General features: G+C 36.4%; 2 protein-coding genes across 2 annotated transcripts; both read left to right on the plus strand.

The window, feature by feature from the left end:
• The first annotated feature begins 5,917 nt into the window (after positions 1-5,917).
• On the plus strand, positions 5,918-6,448 carry LOC137833262 (uncharacterized). The gene has a single exon (XM_068641623.1). The coding sequence runs from the start codon at positions 5,918-5,920 to the stop codon at positions 6,446-6,448; it is 531 nt and encodes a 176-aa protein (XP_068497724.1).
• A 2,781-nt stretch (positions 6,449-9,229) lies between these two features.
• Positions 9,230-10,339, plus strand: LOC137833263 (uncharacterized mitochondrial protein AtMg00810-like). Its single transcript, XM_068641624.1, has 2 exons — positions 9,230-9,320; positions 9,621-10,339. Exons 1-2 carry the CDS (start codon positions 9,230-9,232, stop codon positions 10,337-10,339), a joined length of 810 nt encoding a protein of 269 aa, XP_068497725.1.
• The last annotated feature ends 1,970 nt before the right edge of the window (positions 10,340-12,309 follow it).

The raw sequence follows: 12,309 nt of genomic DNA on the forward strand, positions 1-12,309 counted from the left end.
TGAGAATACTTAAGCTTTGGATTCAATCAAGAGTGGAATTTACACAGATAATCTACCCCAGGTCCTATTCTAAAACACCTCAGCAACAACAAGCACATCAAGCCTTCCATCAAACTCAAAGGATTTGGATTCTTCAAAGCTTGAACACACTTGATTCAACAATCTCCCTCTATTTGATGAAGACAAATCCCTGGTTGCTTATGTTGGATTTGATTGAATATGAAGCAGTTCCTGCAAAACAAAGTTTAAGCAAAGCACAATATCTCTGATAGAAGGTTAGAGCAGAAGAGCAAAAATAGCATATCAGTAGTATTAAAAACCAATCTATCAACAGAAAAATCAGCAGAAATAAAGCTCACTTAAACATAACATAGAGTTTGCAGATAATAAAGGATAATAAAAGACAACACAACATAAAATCTCCCCCTATTTGTCTTCACAAATAGACAATAAGAAGAGATAAAAAGGAAATTGTTCCAGATTATACAGAATTGAAAAACAAAAGCACTTAATCTGATATAGGGCAAAAACAATCGATTGTTTCGTGAATTCAACCAGTTGTTTTTCCTTTAATCATCCTTGCCATACTAGAGTTCAAAGATCTGATTCTGAACAACTTCTATCTGTTCATCCAAGGTCATAAACCATGTATCCATGTTGTTGAATCTGTTGTCTATACTCTGGAAGTTGCTCACACACAAATCATGAATATTCCTTTGATTCTCGGCAAAGCCATCAAGCCTATTCACCATGTATCTTTCAAAAGAAGACATGGATGGCATTTCATCTCCTTGATTTCCTGCACTGGTTCCAACACCTAAATTGGTTTCAGGTTGTTCTTCATGGTGAAAATCCATGTCAGCAGCTTGATCTTCTTCATGAAAATCAGCAGCTGCAGCACTTGATGAAGCACCATGATCACCATCTTTGCTCAGATGACTCATCTTCAAGATTCACTTCAAAATAGAGCAAGAATTTAGAGATTAAAACAGCATAGGGATAGTGGTAATCACTTAACCTCATGGCTTTTTGCATGTGTTCTTTAATGATGTGGATCCAGTTGATCTTGATCTTCTTCATGATGCAGTAGATGTATACAAGGTCTTCTTCTGTTAAGACAGAATGGTTGCTCCCCCTTGGAGTAAGAATCCAAGTTACAATAAGAGCAAACACCCTTTCATCTAGCTTTAAGCCTCCAACCGAACAAGTTCTCACTTGGGCATTTTGATTCTTCAAGAAACTCTTGTAGTATTGGACTTTGTTAAAATCCTCCACTACACCAAGATTTCCCTTGTTGATCCTTAGACTAGCATATTTCAGGCCAACTGCAGCAGTCCACCCATCATTAGTGATCTCCATGTCAACACCCTTCACATGAGAAACAAGATTGTTTCCTTCAAACTTGAGATTGGAGTAGAATACCCGGATCAAATCAGGGTATATGTTTCCCTTCATCTCCAAGAACCTTCTCAGCAGCTGGTCCTTGATAAGCTTCCTCACATTGTCTAGCTTTTGGCTTTTCAGCCAATCAAAGGAAACAACTTTGGGGTTGTTGATCACCTTTCTGTTAGTTTCAAAGCGATACCTTTCAATGAGCCCATTGTCTCTAGAAAACCAGCCCTCTAGTCTCCCTCCAGACCTCACAGCTCTGGTTTTGATCCTCTTTGATGTAGGAGGAGTGGATTCTATGATAGCAGAAAAAGAGGCAAAGAAGACTCACACAAAGAGAGCAAGAGATGTTGCAAGAGATGGCTCAATTGATTGTTCTTGTGAGAGAGAATAGCTGCACCAGAATTTAAAGAGAAACAAAACCAAAATGGTCATCAGATGTGATCTTTAGTCATAAAAGCTCTTAAATTCTCAAGATTTTGGAATATATTCCTTTATGACATGTTGTAACTTCCTCCAGAACATGATCAGGCTTTCAACACAGCTTTATTGACTCAGAATTCTTTCATAATTGAGATCTGCAACATACACAATTTAAAAAAGAATTAAATCTATTCTTTCACAGTGCTGTTAAAGAGAAAACAATCGGTTGTTTCGTGGAAACAATCGGTTGTTTTTATGCAGTAGTAAAACAAATTTTGATTTATTAGGAATGAACAGATAAGATTCAAAGTAGATGTAATTGAACATTTAACAAGAGATATTTAAGCATGAATTTGAATTTAAAAACAAATAAGGATAGAGATAAGGAAGGTCTTATCCTTTATGAAGTTCCTTCAATGAGTTATTTGTTTGTGATCAAGAAGCCTCTTTTGACTATTAAGAACCTTGGACTGGTACATAACATTGATTCACCTTCAATGTTAATCTTTTCCTTCCAAGAACCTGATCAGATGACTTAATGCCTCATGTTCTTCTAGATTCCCTGCATAAACATGAATTCAAGCAACAAGGTTTGGTCCCCTTACAAATGTGGGTCGATTTGATTTATTTTTATCATTTGAAACCTCACAACCTTTGGGAATCCATTTCATAAAGCCTTTGGGAACAAAATATTTCCTGATTTTGCAGAATCTAACATAATGGCTTTTCTTCATGCAATAAAAGTATGTAACAACCGGTTGTTTCGACTTAACAATCAGTTGTTTTACTGAATGTTTTGAAATTTTTTTTGAAAACTTATTTTGCTTGTTTTGTGGATTAAAACCTAATCCAGCTCTTCCAAAAACACAATTTTGAGATGGCAAAACATTCTCAAAGTTGGATTTTCCTTTTGAAAGCTTATCCACATTACTAACAAGATAATGCACTTTCTTTTCAAGATTTTCACAATTTTCACAAATGAGAGTGTCACACTTGCAAGAAGAGTTTTTGCAATGAGTTTCCAGATTTTCAAAATCACTTTTTGATTTTTCCAACTCTTCTTCTAGTGCCTTAACTCTCTTTTCAAGCCAGTTGTTAAGCTCTTTTAATCGGTTGTTTGAAAGAACCAATCGATTAGCTTCATCATGTGTTTCTTGAAAAGCTTCAAATTCACTATAATTTTCAGCATTTAGAGAAGCACATGAACTTACATCACTTAAGTTGTATGACTCATCATCTCCTTCTGCAATCAAGCATGTGTTTGCCTTTTCTTCTTCACTTGATGATGAGCTTGATGAGGAAACTTCATTCTCATCCCAAGCTATGTAGGCCCTTTTTTACTTTCCCTTCTTTTCTTTGTAGCCTGACTTCTTCTCCTTGCTTTCTCTATTTGGGCAATCTGCCTTTATGTGCCCTTGCTCGCCACAACCAAAACAAGTATAGTTATTGGAATTAAAATCATTGGATTTTTTGTTTCCATACCTTTCTTTGTTGGTGTCTTTGTTGCGATTCCTTTTCAAGAATTTGCTAAACTTTCTAGATAGCAAACTAAGGTTCTCTTCATCACTTTCATCACTAGATTCTTGCTTGCTTTTGTGCTTAACAGCTTTTATGGCAATGCTTCTCACATGCTTGTCTTCACTTTCTTGAACATTGATTTTATTCAAAGAAGCCATACTTAATGATGTTAGATCTTTTGATTCAGATATGGCAGTTACCTTAGGTTGCCAAGATCTATCAAGACATTTGAGGATCTTGATGTTTAACTCTTTTTTTTCGAAGATTTTCTCAAGGCTCATGAGGTGGTTGATGATATGAGTGAACCTCTTCTGAACTTCAGCAATAGTCTCACCCTTGAGCATTTTGAACATTTCATACTCTTGTATTAGAGTATTATTTTTGGCTCTTTTCACCTCATTGGTACCTTCATGAGTTACCTCCAAGGTGTCTCACATTTCCTTTGTTGATTTGCATCGAGAGACCCTGAAAAATTCATCTGAATTCAAGGCAGAAGTTATTATGTTTTTAGCAATGCAATCAAATTTGGCCTTCTTGCTTTAAGAATCAGTCCATTGAGACCAAGGTTTTTCAGTGGAAGATCCATTTTTTTCAAATTTTGGAACAAAGGGGCCATTTTCAATTGCATCCCAAATTCCTTTGTCAAGGGATTAAACAAAGATTTTCATTCTGACTTTCCAAAATTGGTAGCTCAAACCATAAAACAAAGGTGGTCTGTTGATTGAAGCAGCCTCCCTAAAGGGTAATCTATCAGCCATGTAAACACAGTTTTAGGATCACACTTGAATAAATTTTAAGAACCAAGCTCTTGATGTCAATTGTTAGAATGTATGGATTTAAACTAGAGGAGGTGAATGGTTTAAAGAGGGTTTTCGCAAAGTTTTTAGTCTAGAATGAAATTCCTTCGAGAAAACTTGATCAGAATTCAGTTTGCCAAAAACACAAAGCAATTTAGCACAACACCAGAAAAACAATCGGTTGTTTCGCAAAAACAATAGGTTGTTTCGCAGAAACAATCGGTTGTTTATACCAGTAAAACTATACAAACTGAAATTAAAGAGTTTAAGGGATAGAGAGATTGCACACACAGTTTATACTGGTTCACTTTTAAACCAAGAGCTACATCCAGTCTTCCCAGAAACCACTAGGGGAATCCACTAAGCAATCAAACCTAGATTACTTACACACACCACCAAAGAAGTGACCTTGATCCCCTCAAGACACACACTTCCTTTGGCTCAGCACATACAACACCAAGAATGTTGATCTTGACAACCTCAAGAGCACACAACACTTCTTGGCTTCACACACCAGAGTTTACACAAAGTACAGAAGGATTACACTTGTTACAGAATGATCTGAAATCAATACAAGATGAAAATCCTATTCCACTCTCTTTTGATCTAAGCAATCTTTAACTCTTGAAAAGCAAAATCAATGAAAAACTCAAATGTGTTTTTCTATGATTAAATCTCAGTTCTTGTTATTTACTAAAGCTGAAAAAACTCTTTATTGCTTTAAAAGATTGTTCAAAGCATTAAAAACATGAGCGCATTCAGTTATAAAATCATTTAAAGCTCAGTCAAAGCACAAAACGGTTTTCTGTTATGGTTTCAAAACAAACAATCGATTGAAAACTCGAATCAATGGGTTGTTTTGGTTTGACAGCAAGTCAACCACCAAAAACAGTTTTCAACCTTTCTTAAAACACCTAAGTATAAAACAATTGGTTGTTTCAACAAAACAACAGGTTGGTTTTAACTTAGTTTGAAAAACACTTTCAATTTAAAAGGTTTGAGAATACTTAAGCTTTGGATTCAATCAAGAGTGGATTTACACAGATAACTACCCCAGATCCTATTCTAAAACACCTCATCAACAACAAGCACATCAAGCCTTCCATCAAACTCAAAGGATTTGGATTCTTCAAAGCTTGAACACACTTGATTCAACACTATTTTAGTGGATTTCACCTTGGGTAAGGTGAGACTGGATGTAGCTCATTTGAGTGAACCATTATAATTGTGGTGTGTTCAATCTTTTCCAATCCCTACACTCAATAACTGTTGCATAAGCTGATATGTCAAGAAATAAATCTATTCAATTGAAATTGAATCTGTTCATTCTGGGTGTGTTCATACTGTTCTTGTTTTCTAGAAAACCAATATGAATATCTTGGGGAAATCTGTGTGTACTGCTGGAAATAATTGAAATATTGGGTTATGTGAAAATCAACTCAATCAATTGACAAGTTTCACTTAAGTGGGTGATTTTATATTTAAGAATTGTATAATAATTCAACTCTCTTATTTGCTTCTGCTGGAATTAATGTGAACATTGCTTGCTGATCAATTCACTTAATATCAGGAACTCACATCTCTGAACTACTAGTTCGTTGATGTAAGCAGAAAAATAAATCTGTTCATATCAAAATAAATAGATTTTTTTTCTCTGTCTTGTGATAAAACTGAATCTGATTGAAATTTTTAAAAGCTCAATTCACCCCCCTCTTGACCTTTGACATTATTGAACCCAACAATTGGTATCAAGAGCTAGGACTTGTATTTTACTCAAGTTTGTGTGCAATATGTCTGAGTTTAAAGTGCTTTTTGCTGAGGGTTCGTCTATTAATAGAACCCATATGTTCAGTGGAATGAATTATGCTTTCTGGAAAATTAGAATGAAAATTTTCATGGAATCTATTGACTTTGGTATTTGGGAGGCTGTGGTTGATGGACCTTCTGTGCCAATGCAGGTTATCAAGGATGAAACAGTGAAGAAACCAAGATCTGAATGGAGTGAGATTGAGAGAAAGAAAGCTCAATATGATTCAGTAGCAAAGAACATCATAACCTCTGTATTGACAATGGATGAATTCTTCATAATATCTCAATACAATTCTGCAAATGAAATGTGGGAAGTTTTGGAGGTAACTCATGAAGGAACGGACGATGTGAAGAGATCAAGAAATCACTCACTCATTCAAGAATATGAGCTTTTCAAGATGCAACCTGAAGAAACCATTGCTGATGTACAGAAGAGGTTTACCCACATTGTAAACCATCTTACTGGACTGGGAAAAGATTTTGACAAAGAAGAGCTCAATATAAGGTACTGAAATGTCTTGATAGGAGCTAACAACCCAAAGTAACTGCAATCTCAGAAAGCAGAAATCTGTCAAAGTTGTCCACTGCTGCACTGTTTGGAAAATTAATGGAGCATGAGCTGGAGCTCAAAAGGCTTAAAGAGCAAGAAATAGTGGAAAGGAAAACTAAGGGACTAGCATTAAAAGCAAGTGTTCAGAATGATATTAGTGAGGAGGCAGAGGATGCTGAACACGATGAAACAATAAGTCTACTCACAAAAAGGTTCAGTAGATTCCTAAAGAAGAAAGGCAGAGATAGGACTCAACAGAAAAGGAGGTATCCTAAATCGAATGAATCTAATTCTTCTAACTATACTTGCTTTGGTTGTGGTAAAACAGGACACATTAAGATGGATTGTCCAAAGAATCAAACTAAAGATAAACCAGCCAGCAAGAGGAGAAGAACTTACATTTCTTGGAAAGAGAATGAAGTGTCTTCAACCAGCAACTCTTCAACAGAAAGTGAAGAAACCAATCTATTAGTGACTTTTCCATAGAATCTGTCAATTATGATCAACTGTTGGTTGCTTTCAAAGAAACGCATGATGAGGCAAATAGGTTAGCTGTTATATTCAGTAAATTGCAAAAAGTAAATAATGTACTTGTACCTAAGGTAAAATCACTTGAGAAAGAACTGCATAAGGCTAAAACTGATCTTGTAAGTCTTGAATTGACATGTTTGCATGCTTCTATAAAGACTTGTGAAAACTGTAAAAAGCTGGAAAAACAAGTTGAGTATTTGCTGAAAAATTTATCTAATTTTACTAAGGGTAGAGATAATACTGAGTCTCTTATAGGTTCACAAAAGGATGTTTTCAACAAAAATGGAATTGGCTATAATCCTGGAAAAGTAAACAACGTTAAAAAGCTTTCAAGTTTTTTTGTTCCAGCAAAAACAAGGTTTTCATCTTTCAACAGTGGAAAAAAGGCATATCCTATTACTTGTTTTTATTGTATGCAATATGGACATACTTCTAGGACATGCATTGCTAGAAAAAACCTTGTTCTTAAAAGCTTGGCCAAATGGCTTCCAAAGGAGAGGTATTAATCTCTGTTGGACCCTAGACTAAAAAGGGTATCATGTGTATTATATATGTTTTGTTTTGCAGAAAAGCAACAAGAGAAACCAGTGGTATTTGGACAGTGGATGTTCAAAACATGTGACTGGTGACCTAACCAAGTTCACTAACTTAAAACTCAAGGCAGAGGGACTTGTCACTTATGGGGACAACAACCGTGGAAGAATCCTAGGAAGAGGAACTGGAAATTCAACCATCATTGAGAATGTGCTTTATGTGGAAGGACTTAGACATAGTCTTCTAAGTATCAGTCAACTATGTTACAAAGGGTACAAGGTAAACTTTAAGTCAAATGGGTGCACAATCTCACATGATTGATCTGGTAAGGTTCTGTTTACTGGTAAGAAAGTGAATAATATATATATCTTGGATATCCTAGAAATTGATTCTGAAAATGAATGCCTTTTGTCTAAAAGTGATGAGTCTTGGTTGTGGCACAGAAGGTTAGCTCACATTCACACTGATCACTTGAATAAATTGAAATCCAAGGATCTTGTTTCTGGTTTGCCTAATATAAAATTTCAGGATAACAGACTCTGTGATGCATGTGTGAAAGGTAAACAAATTAGAACTTCCTTTAAATCAAAGGACATAATTTCTACTAAGATCCCTTGGATGTTCTGCATATGGATCCGTTTGGACCCTCTAGAGTTGCTAGTTTGGCTGGAAATTTGTATGCATTGGTTATTGTTAATGATTATTCTAGATATACATGGACTCTCTTTCTTGCTTACAAAAGTGATGCTTATAAGGCTTTTAAGAAGTTGGCAAAAGTTCTACAAAATGAAAATGGTTGCTGTGTGAAATCAATTTGTAGTGATCATGGGGGTGAGTTTCAAAATGCTAAGTTTGAAAGGTTTTGTGAAAAACATGGGATATCACATAGTTTTTTAGCCCCTAGGACTCCCCAACAGAATGGTGTGGTTGAGAGGAAAAATAGATCACTAGAAGAATTTGCTAGGACTATGTTGAATGAATCTAAGCTACGTAAATATTTCTGGGTAGATGTAGTTTATACTGCAACTTATGTGTTAATAGAACCTTAATTAGGCCTATCCTTAAGAAAATACCTTATGAGTTATATAAGGGTAGAAAACCTAGTGTAAGTCATCTTAGAGTGTTTGGATGTAAAAGTTTTGTACTAAATAATGGCAAAGAGAATTTGGGAAAATTTGATGCAAAATCTGATGAAGGAATTCATATTGGCTATGCTTTGAATGATCATGCTTATAGGGCTTTCAATAAAAGATTGCTAACAGTGGAAGAATCAATGCATGTTGTATTTGATGAATCTTATAACTACAAGCCAAAACCTATTTCAGATGACTTAGAATGTGATGATTTAAGATCTGTTTTGCATAAAAATGAATTGATTCATATAGATGCTAATGACTCACGTGTTGTCAAAGAACCTACTGTTTCTGCAGATTTACCAAAAGAATGGAAGAGCCCAAGAGATCTCACCCTTGACAATGTGATTGGAAATATTGAAAAAGGTGTTTCAACTAGGAATTCTCTAAACAATCTCTATGAGACAATGACATTTGTTTCTCAAGAGGAACCTAAATATCTGGATGAAACTCTCAGGGAAAACAACTGGATTCTGGCTATGTAGGATGAACTGAATCAGTTTTCCCTGAATGAGGTATGGTTACTTGTGCCAAGAATACCTGAAATGAACATCATTGGAACAAAGTGGATATTCAAAAACAAGATGAATGAGCATGGGGTGATTACCAGAAATAAAGCCAGACTTGTGGCTAAAGGTTATAACCAATAAGAGGGAATAGATTATGATGAAACATATGCACCAGTGGCTCGGCTTGAAGTTGTCCAACTTTTGCTTGCTTTCTCCTGCATAAAAGGATTCAAGCTATTCCAAATGGATGTGAAAAGTGCCTTCTTGAATAGTTATATAAATGAAGAAGTATTTGTTTCACAACCCCTAGGATTTGAAGACCATCAACATCCAGAACATGTATTCAAACTTAAGAAAGCTCTCTTTGGGCTTAAGCAAGCCCCTATACAATGGTATGGGAGGTTGAGTGATTTTCTTACCTCATAAGGCTATGACAGAGGCACATCAGATAAAACATTGTTCATTAAGAGAAAAGAAGATGACATAATTTTAGTTCAAGTTTATGTGGATGATATCATATTCGGGTCAAACAATGAAGAATTGTGTGAAACATTTGTGGAAATCATGAAGAGTGAGTTCGAAATGTCTATGATGGGTGAGTTCAATTATTTTCTAGGCTTGCAGGTCAAACAACTGAAGGATGGCATATTCTTAAATCAGGCTAAATATTGCAAGGATCTGTTCAGAAAATTTGGAATGGATAAGTGCAAATCAATCAACACACCCTTCTCAACTAGCTGCCATCTCGATCATAATATTGCTGGAAATCCTGTTGATGAGACTAAGTACAGAGGGCTTATTGGGTCTCTATTGTATCTTACTGCCAACAGACTTAACATAATGTTTGTTGTGTGCATGTGTGCTCGTTTCCAATCTGCTCCAAAAGAATCACATTTCAATGCTTCTAAAAGGATTATAAAATATCTACAAGGAACAAAAGAAGTTGGCTTGTGGTATCCAGGTAATATTTCATTAAGCTTGAATAGTTACTCTGATTCAGACTTTGCAGGTTGCAAGATTGATAGAAAGAGCACCAGTGGCACCTTTCACTTGCTTGGATCAAGCTTGATCTCATTGCAATGCAAAAAGCAAGCGTGTGTTGCTCTCTCTACTACTGAAGCAGAGTATATTGCAGCAGGGAGTTGATGTGCTCAAAACCTATGGGTAAGGCAGCAGTTAAATGACTTTGGTATCTTGCTTAATAATATACCTTTGCTGTGTGATAATACTAGTGCCATCAATTTAACTAAAAATCCTATCATGCATTCAAAAACTAAGCACATTGAAATAAGACATCACTTTATAAGAGAACATATATCAAATGGAACATGTGAAATTAAATTCATTGGTACTGATTTGCAACTCGCATATTTGTTTACAAAACCCTTGGCCTAAGATAGATTTAATTTTCTGCTAAATGAATTGGGTATTATAAATGTTAATTGTCAACTGCAGTAAAAAATAAATTTGTTTATTATGAATTAAATGTGTTTTTTTTATATTGGTGTGCATTGATGACTAGGAAAGAGAAACATTAATATATGCTCTTTAACTGTTTGACTGATATAGTAGGTATTAACCAACGTATCTTTGACGGTTTTGGTCATGGTTTTGTAACTGATTTGATGCATTGGCTGCACAATTGGGATGTGTTATGTATGCATCGTGATTCAAAATATTTTCTGCCCCTTTTCAAATATCACATACACAGAGAATCAAATGTTCGTGTATCTTTGCTCTTAACTGCTTGATCAAAACATAATTGATTTGCTATATAAATATGTTTTCAACATTGTTTATTCTCACCATTCACTACTTGACTCAAATCTGGTAAGGTAATTGCTTTTCTTTGGTTATTTGTTGCTGCATGATTTTCACTCTACACTAATCTGTTTTAAAGTTTTGCTTCCAGACCTAAAGTTTGTTCAAGAATGGCTTCCTCGTCATGTCAGAAAAAGAAGAACTACGAGAAGCACAACAACTCTCAAGGGGTACTGGAAACTGGTTTGTTGGAGATGAAGAGGGGATAACTGCTAACATACATGAGATGAGTAGAAAGCAAATCAACATACCCAAGCTCTTAGAGTTCACTTGGCTAAAACTTGAAAAACTCACTGAAACCAAATCTGCCCTAAAGCATAAAAAACTGAAGCAGTTTCTAGAGATGACTGGGAATGTGTATCCTGACCTTGTGAAGGTCCTCTACACCAACTTGACATTGGATGGGAAGAATCTTGTGTCATATGTGAAAGGCATTAAGATGAAAGTCACCCATGATGTGTGGAACTCAGTGGCTAGAATCAAGTATTCTGGTTTGAAGGTTGGAAAAGGGAACACCAATGGAATTCAGGAGTTTAACAAAATCCAATACTACAGAAGTTGTACCGACCAGGTAGTCGGGAGTGATGACGTGGTAGCAAGCGATAATATAGGCGTGTTGAACGGAACACCTGGCTGACAGAAGGGAAGGAAATCGGGAAGTTCGTGTAGTCGCCAATCGTTAAGTTGGCGTGCTCCGAACTCTAGCATATCTAAAACCGGCGGTCACCAGGCTTGTGTTGTAGTCGCCGTATGCGAGCTTAGGCGACCAAGTGATCAGAGACCGCCGACAGAAGGACATCGCCAAAGGATTAGGAAGGCTTGCTTAGGGCCTTCAGAGGGTACGAGTACGAAGGACGAAGTTATCAGATGATCATTCCCTAGCCAGAGGTTGAGGCAAGGGGTCAGCTTACCAGAACATACACGGTGAAGCAAGTGAAGCAGATCATGATGGCGGCCGGCGAGACCACAGAGAAGGTGTGCATGGTGACACCCCGTACTCGCCACACAGAAGAGATCGCGCTCCAAGGCAGCTATACACCGAGTTACTCCTTGCATGGGTAACTTAGTCGAACAGCCTGAAGAGTAAGAAGTGACGCTCAAGCAGAGGACGTTCCAGATGGTGACACGTGTACAGCTGGATGCGAGCCACGTGTCCAGAGGTGTAACCGTCAGGAGAGAGAAAGTGCATAGATATATAAGGGATTCTAACGAACTTTTGAGGTACGCGCGTTTAGAACACTTCTTTACGCTTAAGAATACTTGAGTACGCTGAGAGAGTTTTTGCACGGTTCCTT

The sequence above is a fragment of the Phaseolus vulgaris genome, chromosome 6 (assembly GCF_000499845.2).
Source record: "Phaseolus vulgaris cultivar G19833 chromosome 6, P. vulgaris v2.0, whole genome shotgun sequence".
In the NCBI taxonomy this organism is placed as follows: Eukaryota; Viridiplantae; Streptophyta; class Magnoliopsida; order Fabales; family Fabaceae; genus Phaseolus; species Phaseolus vulgaris.